The following is a 17,188-nucleotide window of genomic DNA, read 5'->3' as shown; positions in this document are numbered from 1 at the left end:
AAAAAACATAATTTACCATCGATTTCCAAAGTCACAGGCTGTTCGTGAAAGGTGGGTGTATTTGTGAAAGAGAGCAGATAGTTTCAGACCTGAAATACCGTATATTTGTTCTGATCATTTCGATAATTCTGATCCGAGAGTAGAGTTATTAAGGTTACCATCAAAATTGAAACTAAAGAATTCGGCCGAACCTCATTTATTGTTGCCAAGTAACAAACAGTGTGACATCTAAAATGACGAACGCAACAAGATTTCATTTAAGGAGTTAAGTACAGCTTACAGCAGTAAAATTTTTGGAAATATTGAACATTTTTTCCTTCAATTTCTGTATCTAGTACAATAATGAAAATTGTTATGTGTAAAACACTGTCCTTCTGCTGTATGAAAAAAATATTTTTAGGATTTAAAAAAAAATTGTTTATATATATATATATTTTTTTTTCAAAATTCATAATAGTGATAGTTCACTGTGCAGTGATGAAGCATTTCCCTCATAAACTTGTTAACTTTTTCGTGTTCTCCCTCTTTTATTATATTGCTGAAACTCATGTTTACATATCATGCTCTTTCAACTACATTCCTTAATAAATAATATTTTTTTTATTTTGTGTTAGAAGAAGGTATGGATATTTGACAATTTTTTAATGAATTTATTTTTTATCAGACAATCTATCAAAGGTATGGAAGTGACCTTGTGATCTTGCATAATATTGTAGATATGACACGCATAAATACAAACAAAAAATTTCATCACAGAATGGACAGTTTTTTATTTATGTGGAAAACGCTTCATCACTGCACAGTGAACTGAATTTTGAAAAAAAAAAAAAAAAAAAAAAAAAAAAAATGTAAATAATTTTTTTAAGTCGTAAATATATTTTTTTTCATATAGCAGAAGGACATTGTTTTACACATATAATTTTCATTATTGTACAAGATACAGTAATGGAAGAAAAAATGTTGAATATTTCCAAAATTTTACTGCTGTAAGCTGTACCTTAAGAAACATGAAAAAATTATTGTGTGAAATTTTGGAACCAGGTACATCAAATACATGTGGTGAAAGTGAAAATACTGAAGAGGAAGTAAATGAAGTTATTAAAATTCGAACAGTAAACGATAAACTGCAAAAAGAACTACAAGAAGCAAATAACAAAATAATGTAGTTGGAAAATAAAATTCTGAACTTGAGAATGAACTCTCAAAGTCGAAATCATTCCTTGTTAAATATGAACAACTCTTTTCAGAATGCCAACGTAAAACCATTACTTGTGGCTCATATAAATTTTGGGACAGTAACGATATTGCAGTAACTGTGACACATTGTGCAATTTCGAAAAAAGCTTCAGAATATGTAAGGAATATTCTAAATTATCCCTTACCCAGTGCACGTACTTTACGTAGACGTTTTTCGACAATTGAGTGTCCACCAGGCTTGATTAAAATAAGCTTAGACATAATGACCCAGCATGCACATATCTTAAATGAAATGGAAAAAAATGTTTCGACGAAATGAAAATAGATAGTGACATTTGTTATGACCCAACAAGCAATTGTATCTATGGGCCACACAGTTATGTTTAGATCATACTTGTTCGCAGTTTGACGGGGAAATGGAAGCAGCCAGTGTATTATATGTTTGATTGTGCTATCATGCCTTCGTTATTACATGAAATAATCTCTGTAGAAGCCTCTGATTTTAAAGTACATGCTTTCGTCAGTGACATAGCCCCTCAAAATCAGAAACTACGGAAAAACTTGGGAATTAATGTAGGTCAAACGTATTTTTCAAATCCTGTTACATCTGAGAGTAGAATCTGGGCTTTCTGTGATATACTGCACGCAATGAAACTAATGAGGAATCATTTACTAGACACTGGATTTACTTTGGAAACCAGAGAAACTGTTAGGCCAGCAGTATTAGAAAAATTAATTTCTGATAACGAAAATACAGACTTACAATACTGTCATAAATTAACAATACTGTTTTTCTGTGGAGCAGTACTCAGAACTGTTGAACACCTGGATATAATGCCAACAATGAAGGAATATTTTCTTTGATGAATGCTCAGTGGACAGAAGAAAAAAATAGATTATCACTTACGTCAGTAAAGGCAACTCTGCAGATACAGTATAATATGAAAAATGTAAATGGCAGAGAATTTTATAAGGTCATTCAGAAACAATCAATGTTCCTTTCTTCTGTTCACAGTTCTGAGAAGTATGAGTAAGTGTATGTAGGTTATTTTACATCTGAATGAGATGAAGATGATAATGCTGGTGAAATGAATACGGCATCCAGCACCGATAGTTATCCAGCATTTGCTCATAATTGGTTGAGGGAAAACCCCAGAAAAAACCTCAACCAGGTAACTTGTCCCGACTGGGAATCGAATCCGGGCCACCTCGTTTCGCAGCCAGACGCGCTAACTGTTACTCCACAGGTGTGGACCAAGTATGGGTATGTTTACCACTAAATTAATAGTAATAATTTAATGTCCATGTCAAATAAGAAAGTAATAGGTAAGATAAAGTATATTACTGAAGTATCCATCCTGTCCATATCAAATACAGTATAAGCTTCTTAGAAATTCATATATTTCCTGTTGTCGATTGAATTGACATGTCAATCATGTCCTGGTCTATTCCACCACTGACCTTTGCCACTTCGCAACATTTCAATTTTCAAATGAAAAGTTTTTCTGTTCCTCCATAAATTAGAGACTGTTCTGCACTTTTCATTTTACTTTGCAAAGTACTTCAGTGCAGCAATGAAGTGTACAAGAAGGTGAAAAAAAAAGACAAAAACGCATTCAAAAATTAAAATTAAAAGCAATTCTCTTAGAAAAGTTTATCAGTAATTTATCTGCCAAAACACAAATTATGAAACATTATAATGTGATACCAGTGATTTCAATAAAAAAAAAAAACAAAAAGAATAAGAATTACTCGTATAAACACAGTCTATGTAATAATTATGATTCTCAGTTCAAGGCAAGTTAGAATTAACTATTTGAAAAAATCAATTATGATACCAAAAAGTATGAAGTATATATCTGGATAAAATTAACAATCTTGCTAAGTACTGATACCAATGTAATGAGACTATCACCTTCTCTTCTCTCATTACTTTTCACAGTCATACAAACTTTGCAGAAAATACTGACAGTCAAATAAGAGGGACTGGACAGTAAGAAGGTTAAAGCTGTGAGAACATCACAGTGAGCATAACCTGATATCAAGGATTAAACATGTCATTTTCAAAATAAGCATCATTTTGTATGATTTGTTAAATTACATACACTGAGTTTTTGAAAAGTAAACCGCCGTCTTACTGGCAATAATTTACCCACCCATTATTTGAAGATTTAAAGATGAGCAGAAATATACTGAAATATTATAAAAGTATGACCCCGAAATTCCCACATTTATAACCCATGAAACTGTATTACTGCGTATTTCCCACTAACCATCCAGTCTGGTAACTTTTCACTCAGACACTCTGCCAGCCCAGGCTTTAGGCCACATATAAGATCAGCTTTCACAGTGCGCAGGGTCACTAGAGGAGCAGGGTGGAATCCTTGAAGAGCAGTCGCGAAACTCTCTGCTGGCAGCCAATTTGTCTCACCCAATAGTTTCCGGTAGTTAAGATCACCCTTAAAAATCACCAGTGCAGCTTCTGAGAGTTTGGTGTATAAGTTGGGGTCTACATCTTTCATTTCGTGGTAAACATGTGGTAACGTCCAGAAATCTTCGACTTCCACAATCCATCTTCCTGAATGCAAGTACTCTTCCCATCTAGTAGCAAGTTCTGCCAAACTCGAAGATTTATCAGAAAGTTCTCGCAATATTCGCAGCACCCAGTGAAAGTCATACTCTGTAGTGTCTGATACAAACCATGGAAGAGCTTTGACATGAAAACGAACTTTTTGTATACACGTGAATGTGCACAGAGCATCTGCTAGGCAGAAATCTGTAAACAATTCATATCCAGCATTGTCATTCACAAAATCTGAAAAAAGAAAAAAAGGAGGAAGTACTCTTAGTTTATAATTATGCATTCTATTTCATTGTAAAGTTGAATTGTTTAAATTCAAAATCCTCTATAATCCTTCTCATAAAATTTGCAGAAGAATTATTTTTTACATTAATAGAAGCAGTAGCATCTTAATTACAAATTCACTTACATTTAAAAATATAAATAGGTATGCATACAATGAGTTCTGAACCTTAAATGTGGCAGACAGGAGATTTTGAATTTTTTTTTTCTATTCCAATGGCTTTTAATAGAAAAAGGAGCATCTTCTGCAGAACTCTACAAAAAGAACCAAGAAAGAGACTAGTCCTTTGTGTGGCATTGTATGAGCCGAAACATGAATGTTACAACAAAGTGAAGAGAAATGACTAAGCATTTGAAATGTGGATATGTAGAAGAATGGAGCATTCATTAGATATGATTCTTTCTTACATCCCAGTAGATTGCTGATAAATTAGATCCTATTCTCTTGTGTCATTCTATTGCACTTAGGATTGCCAGGTCTTCTTCAGAAAAAAATAAGGAAGATTTTCACCTGCTTAATGAAAATCACTAGATTTTGAAATTTTAAGTTATTCCATTTACTATAACATGAGGTTATACAGATACAAGTTTTACTTCAATTGTTTATTTATACTTGTTTACTGATTTTTCTTTTGTTAATAATTTTGTATCACTTTCTGAATTTTGGAAAAACTCCTGCCATGGAAGATGAAAGTTTGTAACAACTTGTAGTTCTGACTCAATCAAGTGTTTGGTACATCGATTCCTTACATCTGTCCATATTTGTTTCATTAGAGAGAATACCGTACTCTCTCCACAAACGCATTGGACTCAGGGATGCTAAACAAATACCCTACAACTTTTCTTATGTTATTTATATTTTTCTGGGGAACACTGCAGAAAAAAATGAATCCGTTTTTCTACATCAGTGCCTTGCAAGATTTTTTCCTGAAAAGTAAATAAACTGAAGAAAGCCTCTTAGGGAAAAATAAAAGTAAGACGTAAAAATGAACTAAAAAACGTACAACTTTTGAGAGAAACGTAAGACTTGGCAACCCTAATTGCACTGCATTGGAGCAGATGGTCTACATTCATGGTGGAGGTTTGGTCTTTACAGTTGGTGCATGCTGGTGGGTCCTTGTTAATTTTGTGCAGGTGGCCTGCCAAACAAAGATTTTGAATCTTACTTCTAGAAATATTCCAAATTATGATGGATTTTGTATCTGACAAAATCTGGAAGATTAATATTTGCGTAAACACATTATTATCATTACTGGCTCTTAAGCAGTTTGGCCATAGAATTTTAAAAGGGAATAAAATTAATGCCAAATTACTATTTTTGTTATTATAGTTATTATCATACTACTGCTTAGTGTCAGATATATTTTGAATACGTAATATATGTGATGTTTTTTTAATTTGTTTTTTAGTTGGTTATTTAACGATGCTGTATCAACTACAAGGTTATTTAGCGTTGATGAGATTGGTGATAGCGAGATGATATTTGGCGGAGGATTAGCCATAGATTACCTGGCATTCACTTATGGTTGGGGAAAACCTCGGAAAAAACCCAACCAGGTGATCAGCCCAAGCGGGGATTGAACTCATGCCCGAGCGCAACTTCAGACAGGCAGGCAAGCACCTTAACCAACTGAGCCATGCCGGTGGCTATATATATATATGTCATGTTATACCAGTATTTTAATCTTCATGTTCTGGCAAGATTTGGTCGAAGCATACAAATTAAATTTCTGTATTCCTTCAGCTGCTACATCTCTTGTACTGCTTTCATTATCTTTATTCCTGTATCTGAAATGTTATATGGCAGTGGTGTGATTAACTCAGCTGCTCTTACATACTTTTTCTGCAGAAAAAAAAATGATGAGAGAAAGACAGTCGGATAATCCGTCGATCAATTAATAGGGTGACGGATTATTGTAGCCTACAGGAATGCAAGATAGCAAGCTACAAGACGAAATAAATATAGAAAGAGTAAAAAAAAACTATGAAAAGTAGTATACAGACAACTCGTCTAATCCATTCCATCTTAACATCGCTATGAAATAGAAATAGCATGTAAAATTAGAATAATTAATTTCTGGTCATTCTTACCTACGATATCACTCTCTCTGTTAGGGGACATTAGTGTTGTCCATATGCATTCCGAGTCATCAACTAAAATTGAGTCCTGCATCCGGTCAATGTTCTTAATAGGGTCTTCAGAACAGAGGGACTCAACAGGAAGAGACAAATCATGTTGATTGCCCCATAAATTCACCTGTTGTTGAAATGAAACTTTATTTCACATTCCTGAGAGTAACAGTATCATTACTGCACAATCAATATTCTAAAGATAAACTACTCCAAAACTCTAGTACACTAAGAAGGGGAGGTGAGAAAATAAAAAGTTACTTCCACTCTATAAATATTATAAAATTCATTAGTGGCTCAAAAAGTATATTTTTCATTAAATTTCAGTATTGAAATACCTTGATTTATACTTGTCCATCCTTCCCCATTTCACAAATATTTTAATTTATACAGATTCTCAAAAGCACTAAAAAGATGTCACCTTTACTAGTCGGAGAAGTTCGTTTTTAATCTCTAACGATGATGAAGTTTTTAATCGTAGTTGTTTCAGGACATGTTCTCCCAGTATAACCACAGAAGAAAGTGCACTTAGCAAAGCTTCTCTTTTCTGTTTCCGAAATGGATCAAATGTTTTCATACTGACACTGCAGAAAAGAATAACTACTTCAGAAAAATGAATTAAATGTTATATTGATGCCCATGCTCAGGGCTGTATTTAGGGGGTGGCAAAATGGGCACTTGTCTACAGTGGCAGGTTATAGAGGCAGCAAATTTCTGGAAACTTGAACAAAAAAACTTAGGTGAAGTGGAACATATCTCTAGTATTGTTGTATGCCAATGACAGAGCAAGAAGAAAGCCTCTTGTGATCTATAATGTTTTAGGTCCTGAAGAAACCAATTTGTAAGCTCATGTAACTTTAAGGAGTAGAATGACAGTGAAGTAAGTAATCTTTTCAGAATAATTGTGTTTCAACAAGGGTTGTAATCAGTGTAAAGGCAAGAAGAATTTTAGCAGCAATAATAAAATTTGTCTTTAAAAAAAACAGAGGACAACAGCCTATAGATGAAGTACATTCAATTAATGTTTTTTGAAAAATGACAATCTATTGTCATTCTGTCCTGATTTACAGTATGTAGGCCTAATCATTTTTGTTTACAATTTCGGTCATGCAAAAAATTTCATTCTATTTAAGCAAGTGAAAGAAGTCAAAATTAAATTAAATCCTGTGCATCTTTTATTATGGAAGAGAAGCTACTTTTTTTTTTTTTTTTTTTTTTTTTGTCCAGGGGCATAAGGACCTCTAAATACGGCTTTGCCCGTGCTATATGCATAACATGAATGAACTTTATGATATCTGAAAACTTAATCATCATATTGAAATAAAGATAAACGGTTTCAAAGTATGTATCAATGCCTCGTCAGTTTCAGTTTAACAATGCCTTTGTAAATAACTTAATGAATATTATTTATTTTATAATATAAATGTGAACATATATAAAGCAGAATTTCTTAATAATACTGGGCTTAATTAATTACCTTTGTTCAAATGACTCTTGCATCCTGCGGTACATGTAACACTCTGAATAGAGCCACGAAGTTCGGTACCATCGTGGTTCTTCACCTGCCTTTTCAGTCTCCTTTTGGTAATATGCATTCCATAAACAAACATCCTTTCTATCGGAACTGAGCAACTGAAATGGTTTATTTGTCTGCAATTCATTTTTCAACTTTGAAAATGAACCAATAATCTCCTTCAATTCCTCCCTCGCAATCTGAAATAATAATTTTGAAACTTTCTTATAGGCCTACTATTCTTGTAAAGTTCTGTTACACTGAAAACAATTTTATGTCACTTACCTCCCCAAATTTACTCAGTATCTGTTCCTTATCTCTAACCAAATGGTCTATCACTTTCGTAATGGTAACAGGTAGTCGATCTTTGAGTGTTATATAAGCAAAACTCCTGTAAATGATAATATACATAATATATAATACTTGATACAATAACAGTATACACATCATAGAGCAAAATTCTGTAATAAAATGTAATTTTAAAGTAAAAGGTAAGTTACTTGATCCTTCTTTCAGTCAAAGAAGAAACAATAATATAACAAGGTAGTTATTACAAATTCCACATTTATTCATGAAAAGACTAATTTTAAAGAAAGCTATTGAACAAAAACTACTGTTGAAAATTCTAGGGAGAGTAAAATTAAGTAATGGAGTCTTACATTAAATGACAAGAGTTTGATCACTGATAGTTCTCCATTACATTGGAGATCTTTAAGAAATAAAAATCTAACTATATGTAGCTTGATTAAGTTATAATATGACAAATGGAAGAACTGCACAACCTGATCAATAACAACCACCAATTATGAGTCAACAAATTTTAACTTTTTTTTTTTTTTTTTTCGATAACCTCGACGAAAATGTGACTAAGAGGTAATTTGAGTTCCTGAATTAGGAAAAAGCATCCAAATTGCTTTATCAGGTCGCATTTATGAGTTATATACCATCTAATATGCATTAATTTGCGTATATGAATATTTAAGAACATCCATGGTGATATGCAGTTATTACCCCTAAAAATTGGCTCTTACCGCACATAGGTATTAATAAAAAGAAACAAACTAAATTTGAGGGCATGCTTCTGAACAGGGGTAGTGATATTTCCTCTAAGGTTAGAGCCCAGAGGGAAATAGACCTTTGGGTAGGCCGAGACGTAGATGGGAGGATAATATTAAAATGGATTTGAGGGAGGTGGGATATGATGGTAGTGACTGGATTAATCTTGCACAGGATAGGGACCGATGGCAGGCTTATGTGAGGGCGGCAATGAACCTTCGGGTTCCTTAAAAACCATTTGTAAGTAAGTAAGTAAGGTTAGAGCCCAGTTTAGGTGTGTGTAATATTAATCGAAAATTGGGGGCTAGAAAATATTGAGAATAGGACGCATGTTTATATGATATTTTTTTCGATAAATACGTACACACCTAAACTGGGCTCTAACCTTAGAGGAAATGCCGCTGCCCCTGTTCAGAAGCGCACCCGAATGATTTTGTTGACTTTTGTTTGTAGTACTATTACTATGACGGGTAGTTTCCTAGTACCCGGTACTCATTTCCGACAAAAGAAAATATTTTTATCGTTTTTCTTTTCAGAAAGGAACCACTGTGTAAACACAAAGACGACCTATGTAATGAGTACCGGGTACTAGGAAATTACCCTATGACGTACCGAAGTACATACGATATTTCCGTGCATGAATTCTGCGTTACCATATGATGAAGGATGGGTAGAACAGAGAAAAATACTCTCTGGCACCGGGACCCGAACCCGGGTTTTCAGCTATACGTGCTGACGCTTTATCCAATGCAATGTACTCTTTTAGTTAGTACTGTAACTTTGGAGAGCTTATTTACAATTTACATTATCCGATTCCTGGCTTTCGACGTTCAGATAAAACAACCAAGCAAGCGATTCTTCTGCACAGACAAATTCAGAAATACCGGCACAACACTCATGAAGTATAGGATGGCATTGTCGTGGCTGAACACAGGCCGGAACAATAGTGTCATAGTAATAGTACAAGATAGAGAATATCGTTGGAGAGGGAATCATTATTTTGGATATGGATCGGGATAAATTTCAGAACACGGATTCCTTCTTTTCCCTCTTATTTCAAAATTCCAACCTTGTGCACACAAAATAAATTATTGGCACTGAAAAGTGCCTTTTCGTAAACATGATGATGCGCATTCGACAAACGCAGATAAATCTGCTCTTTTTAATATTTTGAGATATAATTATGAGGAATCCGTATACTAAAATTTTCCCAATTTCTATTAAAATGTTGCAATAATTGGTCATTATATGTTTTATCGATACACTGTAGTTTTAACTTGTAGATCATTCACATAGTGTTGTGTGCATTGTGTTTGTGACATGGTGTTGTTTTAACATAACATGGGCACTTCCAATCTAACCTTTACGAAACCAACAGTTCCGGAAAGTGAGGGGTGTTTTAGAGCATAGCTGGATGGCAGTCACACAGGAATAAGTGTGGAAATAGTTTAATTAAATCCAAGAGGCAATTTACTGTTATTTCATATAACCCTTCACCTATTCATAATGAAAAAAAAAAAAGAAACGTTAAAGTAGGTACCTCATGTACTTGGCTGATAGTACAGCATTCGCAGGTGTAACAACGTCTATACATTCGTCATTAAAAGACATTATTATTTTAGATTTCACTATGCGTTAATATCAAATCGACTACAGGTATAAACAAATAACTTTCTTTAGAAGTGTTTATCCTCTTGCAACCAAAATCTCACATAGTCTGGTACACATTTTCTGTTCCTATAAACAGCAGACGACACCAACACCAGTGAATAGAGGATCCAGGATCCAGTCAACGAGCAGTCTTCAGTAATAACACGCAACTCATACGTATAAAATATGCCAACATTTGACAGCTGGCGCGACAGTAGCCCTCTAGCGGCAGGCAAGTTAAAAGTGTGCACACGACATACGATAACACATCAGAAAACGGGTTTTGCGTAATTTATTTTATATTTTTATGCTATACAATAAGTGTATATGGTTCTTACTAATTCTGCTTTAGAATCCTGGAAGAATTTCACACGCAGTTAATCTACAAGTATCAGAAGCTGGAAATAAACGTAATTCTTTCTGCTCCTTACAACTGAATCATGGCCCTGATCACGTATCATGGTTTGAAACAATATAATTGTTTGTACGTGGATGGTTAATTCAATTGATTCCTAAATATATTTATAAACCATTGGAACTCTATATTTCCTGTGAGAAGAGTCAAAATTGTAGAGCATATCTCGTAGGATACATCGCGTGGTGAACTCCTCTCCCTATTTCCTGAGAAATCAACTATTTTCCATATCGCAAATTGGGGTAAACTCGTCCGCTGAGGTAAACTTAAAAATAAAAAAGGGGAAGATTTAAACCTTAATTTCACAGACATTGAATTATGAAGTTCATTATTTTTCAAAATTTTTTATTATTATTTTGAGTCGTTAATAGTGCTGATATTATGGTCTAAATTTTTATGGCAAGTTTACAGCATTTTAATTACATTTCCAGTTTTCACACATAAGCTTAATTTTAACTTACCCTACCTATATAATACGTAATTTACATGCACTTACTGTTATTATGACGTAGGTGAGAACAAATGAATACACAACTTTGTTGAAAAAATTGTAACTTCAATTAACTCAGAAAATGTAGGCCTAATTTTATTTTCAGAGCAGAAGTGGTGTAAGTCAAAAATGGGTAATGAGGGTTAAAGTAAACATTCTGTAAAATACAGCGCAAAGTAGCAGTTAATATTGGATTTATTTAAACTATTAGTAATAAGTGAATAGCATGAAGGATATATTAATTGCTACTTTGCGCTGTATTTTACAGAATTTTTACTTTAAACCTAATTACCTAATTTTGACTTATACCACTTCTGCTCTGAACGGCTCAAATAATCATTGGTAATGTAAAATCAATACCAATAACAGTCATGCAAATTATTACAGAAAAGATTGCTTTTTATATTAAATTTAAAAAGGCTCTTTTATTTCTTGAGAACTTAATACGTCTGCCACATGAATCTACACCAACACCAACACATCAGAAATTTATCGACACAGTCTGGATTTATCCAAAAAGTGAATATTTTGCAAAAGGATTATAATACGCCATGAATTCTTGAAAAAATCAACACCATAATCCCTACTTGAATGCAATATAACATTCAACTTTTGAAAAATATGAAGAAAAAAAACACGAATACAAAAATTATGGCATTACTTGCATTAAAAACTGTAGATACATTATCCAAAATCGGAATGGTTACACATTTACACATGATCTCTGCAAAACAATAATATACTGTAACAGGTATTTACTTTGTTTTTATTTAAACTCTCCTTCCTGACATGCAAATAGGTAATTGATAACTAATAAATGTTTTATAGAACACAATACGTAGGCTACCTACAGCGTGCATTATAGGTTATGACTGAGTTATGATTTTCTCTTGGTCTTTAGGGAATCTGAAGAACGACAAATTCGGAGATTTAAATTTGTTGTTACTGCAATTTTCGTCATTGCACAAATTGCCTTTATTCCGACGCATGATTAAAACATTATTATAACATCTCGCATACCCTTAAAGCATGTGCTGGCTGTTCAACCCTTTGACCAGTGCCTTGCCTGCCGCTTGAGCGCTAGTGTCGTGAATGTTGGCAAAAAAAGTGTTGAAGTTGTGCGACTGTATATATTAGCACAGTCACGACGGCAGTGGCACAGTCTAATACTTACAGTCGCGCAACTTCAACACATTTTTTGCCAACATTCGCGACACTAGCGCCCAAGCGGCAGGCAGGGCACTGGTCATAAGGTTTATACAGTCTCGTTCAGCCAGCACGTGCTTTAAAGGGATGCGAGATGTTATAATAACGTTTTAATCATGCGTCGGAATAAAGGCAATGTGTGCAATGACGAAAATTGCAGTAACAACAAGTTTAAATCTCCGAATTTGTCGTTCTTCAGATTCCCTAAAGACCAAGAGAAAAACATAACTCAGTCATAACCAATAATCCACGTTGTAGGTACCCTACTATTGTGTTCTATAAAACATTTATAGTTATCAGGTACCTATTTGTATGTCAGGAAGGAGAGTTTAAATAAAAACAAAGTAAATACCTGTTACAGTATATTATTTTTTTGCAGAGATCTTATGTATAAATGTGTAATCATTCCGATTTTGGATAACGTATCTACAGTTCTTAATGCAAGTAATTCCATAATTTTTGTATTCGTGTTTTTTTATTTATATTTTTCAAAAGTTGAATGTTATATTGCATTCAAATAAGAATCATGGTGTTAATTTTTCAAGAATTCATGGAGTATTGTAATCCTTTTGCAAAATATTCACTTCTTGAATAAATCCAGACTGTGTCGATAAATTTCTGATGTGTTGGCGTGGATTCATGTGGCAGACGTATTAAGTTCTCAAGAAATAAAAGAGCCTTTTTAAATTTCATATAAAAAGCAAATTTTCTGTAATAATTTGCATGGCTGTTATTGGTGTTGATTTTACATTCCTAGTGATTATTTGAGCCGTTCAGAGCAGAAGTGGTGTAAGTCAAAATTAGGTAATGAGGTTTAAAGTAAAAATTCTGTAAAATACAGCACAAAGGAGCAATTAATATATCCTTCGTGCTATTCACTGTCTACTAATAGTTTAAATAAATTCAATATTAACTGCTACTTTGCGCTGTATTTTACAGAATGTTTACTTTAACCCTCATTACCCATTTTTAACTTACACCACTTCTGCTCTGAAAATAAAATTAGGCCTACATTTTCTGAGTTAATTGAAGTTACAATTTTTTCACCAAAATTGTGTTCATTTATTTGTTCTCACCTACGTCATATTAACAGTAAGTGCATGTAAATTACATATTATACATTGTAGGGTAAGTTAAAATTAAGCTTATGTGTGAAAACGGGAAATGTAATGTAAAATGCGGTAAACTTGCCATAAAAATTTAAGCCATAATATCAGCACTATTTGTGACTCAAATAATAAAGGAAATACCGGTTCTTAAAAAATGAAAAAATAATGAACTTCATAAATCAATGTCTATCATATTAAGGTTTAAATCCTCCCCTTTTTTATTTTCAAGTTTACCTCAGCGCCCGAGTTTACCCCAATTTTCGGTATGGAAAATAGTTAATTTCTCAGGAAATAGGGAGAGGAGTTCACAACGCGATGGACCCTACGAGATATGCCCTACAATTTTGAAGCTACTAATTTTGACTCTTCTCACAGGAAAATAATATAGAGTTCCAATGATTCATAAATATATTTAGGAATGAATTGAATTAACCGTCCACGTACGAACAATTATATTATTTCAAACCATGATACGTAATCAGGGACATGATTCAGTTGTAAGGAGCAGAAGGAATTACATTTATTCTTAGCTTCTGAAACTTGTAGATTAACTGCGTGTGAAATTCTTTTAGGATTCTAAAGTAAAATTAATAAGGACCATATACACTTACTGTATAGCATAAAAATACAAAATAAATTACGCAAAACCCGTTTTCTGATGTGTTATCATATGTCGTGTGCACACTTTTAACTTGCCTGCCGCTAGAGGGCTACTGTCGCGCCAGATGTCAAATGTTGGCATATTTGATACGTATGAGTTGCGCGACTGTAAGTATTAGACTGTGATACAGTCTAGTATATACAGGGATGTGACAAACGGTTATTTTCTTGTAACTGTTATAACTGTCTCCGTTACTTTTGTCCTAGAACATATATACTAACAGATAGCTCTTTTATATAGGCTTTAGAGTTTGCAGTCGAGGCCGGCTTGATGTAGTTCAATAATCGTCAACAGATGGCACAATGACCATTTGTCTATGGTTACAATTTCCTGCCGGAGACAAAATAGCAGTCACATAAGAAGAAGTTATATTTAACAGTTACATAACTAGCAGAGGCATAGAAGCAGTTAGTTATCCACGAACAAGTTATATTTGAATGTTAAATAACTTACATTGTAAAAATGATTCAAAACGTTGACAAGTACAATTGTAGCAGAAATACTGTACCATAAAATATTGGTTTGATTGAACTTCAAAAGTAAAAATATTAACAGAAAGACAGTAATGAAGATTTCAACACTCGTAACAAACACATAATAATAATAATAATAATAATAATAATAATAATAATAATAATAATAATAATAATAATAATAATCATCATCATCATCATCAATACGCCACAGAACAGACTGTTATTTAACAAGCACAATCATGAATCATATTATACCTAAAATATTATGTACATTATGAATTTATTTATTATAATAAATACGCATATAGCAGTGATGTCAAAGAAAGAGCGCATAACGGACGTTCGATTCCTTCCCGTGCTCAAGTGCTGGAGTGGGATGCCGTAAACACAGATAAGAGCAAGACACAGGGGCGGACAAAGTGAATTATTTTCACACGCCTAGACTTGAACGGAGCAGTATATACCGCACGCACTGGAGATAAGCGAGCGTTGGGCGTCACTTTACTCCTGTGTTTATGAAAACTTGTGATAAAGCTAGCCCAGCTATGCGCTATTAGACGAAATATCACATGTTTTGTCTCCTGGCCTTGCTTGTCTCTGCTAGGTCCCGTCTCACAGTCAGGTGGTTAGTTCACGGGCTTACTATTTATTTCTTTATTTGATATTTTCAATACTTTCTTTTCAACGGTGCACCAGTAAAAAATATGTTTATTTGTACTTTCAATGCGGAATCTAACCATATAATTTAAAAATATTTTTTTTTCGTGGGCAAAGGCGTCTTAAGGGAATGAACAAGTGAAATATTCAAATTATGCATTTGTGATGCTAATGGACTGAAATTTTTACCACAGAGTGCTGATATGTATTTAAAACATCCCTATAAATTTTATCAATGTATCTTAATTAGTTTTGAAGAAATTAATTATTTACCAATTAATACTAATTAATATTTAAAAAATGCAGCATGATGAACGCTTAACATTATGAATTTAAAAAAAATATAGAACAGTTCCTCTAACAATAATAAAACATCTATCACATGATTTTTAGTTAGCACTTCTTAGTTACTGAGAAAAAAATTCAAAACTGGGTGAGTGCCAATTTAAAGAAAAAAATTAATTTCTTGCATCTTAATCAATTTATATCTTGGCAAATAATAAATATTTTAAAAATCCATGTGACAGTCTTTTTCCTTTAGGTAATGTGGGCTTGTGGTAAAAATTTCATCACTATTGGTTAAGAAATGCATCATATGGAGCAATTTGAACATGTTAAAATGTAATAAAATTTAAAAGGGAGAAAATCAAGTTTTAAAGTACAACACTATGTTTGAGTACTTACACGTTATGGAAATTGCTTAAAACCCTCCTGCCTGATATGTTGACCCCTCCTGCTGCTTTTTCCTACTTTCAGTGACACTTTTTGACAAACGTAGCTTCTTCCTGCTTGTTTTGAAGTTCTCACTGGTTGAAGTAGCCGCTTGCTGCAGTCGACGCTTGTCTCTCCTATTGCCAATTTTGTATGCTGCAGGAGATAATTTCACTGTTGACACTAAATCTCTCATGGAAATGTTTGCTGTACAACCCATGTTAAATTCAGTCACAGCAGAAGTAACAGCCACTTCAAGTTTTTTTTTTTATACAAAAATTTCTTTTGGGCACTTCCGCCATATCACACTATGAACACTTTCATTCACATTTTGAGTTTTTCCTGCAGTGCACTTGCTAAGAAGTTCATCACTAGCTAGTCTACAGTACACTGGCATGATTTTAGCCACAACATCAGGTCGCAACACTGTCTTCATGGTTTTCAAGTCATGCTTCGGAACAGCTTCTTGCTTCGCAATGGCCCGGTTGAAGAAGCACCATGACTTTTCACCACTAGGGCATCTTGAATGCAGGGGCTTGTCATCCGTGGACATTGCATGGTCAAGTGTTGCATAGATGGCTTTCTTCATCTTGTTTACATCGGGGATATTATCAATAATGGCCTTTCTGTAGTAATTTTGCAGTCGAGGTATCATTTCTGCAGTCAGACTTCCCTTTTTTTTGCCTCCGATTGAGGAATCTGTCCCTCTCCATTCCCTAACAATATTCTGTAGACCTTTACCTACTCTCTTAGCAACGTGGTTCACACATTCTTCTTTTCTAATGTCAATGCCTTCACCATAAACTTGAAGCTGCTGAAGGTGATGGTGTGTTTTTGCATCCCCGTCAGACAATAAGGTTGTGTACCTCATATTACACAACCTAATGGACCGGGTCCAGAGAATTTCTGCAGCTTTCATCTCCATGGCATTTGAAGATCCATCAAAATTTTTCTCACAAACACCAGCATCTTTGTGACTTTGATACCACTGTTTATATTCGTCACTTGCAACATCCATTTTTTTTTCTGTCTTTTCACAAGTACTGCAATATTT

The 17,188-nt window shown here is 33.8% G+C and overlaps 1 protein-coding gene across 1 annotated transcript; it reads right to left on the bottom strand.

Annotated features, from left to right (window-relative positions):
* Nucleotides 1-2,836: 2,836 nt before the first annotated feature.
* LOC138696429 (damage-control phosphatase ARMT1-like) lies at nt 2,837-10,568 on the bottom strand. Its single transcript, XM_069821395.1, has 6 exons — nt 10,300-10,568; nt 7,989-8,094; nt 7,668-7,903; nt 6,612-6,774; nt 6,152-6,317; nt 2,837-4,012 (listed from the first exon to the last, which is right to left on the bottom strand). Exons 1-6 carry the CDS (start codon nt 10,368-10,370, stop codon nt 3,429-3,431), a joined length of 1,326 nt encoding a protein of 441 aa, XP_069677496.1. The 5' UTR covers nt 10,371-10,568; the 3' UTR covers nt 2,837-3,428.
* Between the last annotated feature and the right edge of the window lie 6,620 nt (nt 10,569-17,188).

Source organism: Periplaneta americana, chromosome 3, assembly GCF_040183065.1.
Source record: "Periplaneta americana isolate PAMFEO1 chromosome 3, P.americana_PAMFEO1_priV1, whole genome shotgun sequence".
Lineage (NCBI taxonomy): Eukaryota > Metazoa > Arthropoda > Insecta > Blattodea > Blattidae > Periplaneta > Periplaneta americana.
Note: the sequence above shows the minus strand (reverse complement) of the source record. Positions and strands in the feature narration are given on the sequence as shown.

Excerpts from the sequence above, each read along its gene's own strand:
- LOC138696429 (XM_069821395.1), bottom strand. The coding sequence starts at position 10,370 with ATGTCTTTTAATGACGAATGTATAGACGTTGTTACACCTGCGAATGCT. Across the intron at positions 7,904-7,988 it reads TACTGAGTAAATTTGGGGAG|ATTGCGAGGGAGGAATTGAA; the intron begins GTAAGTGACATA and ends TTATTATTTCAG. Across the intron at positions 6,775-7,667 it reads CAAGAGTCATTTGAACAAAG|TGTCAGTATGAAAACATTTG; the intron begins GTAATTAATTAA and ends TCTTTTCTGCAG.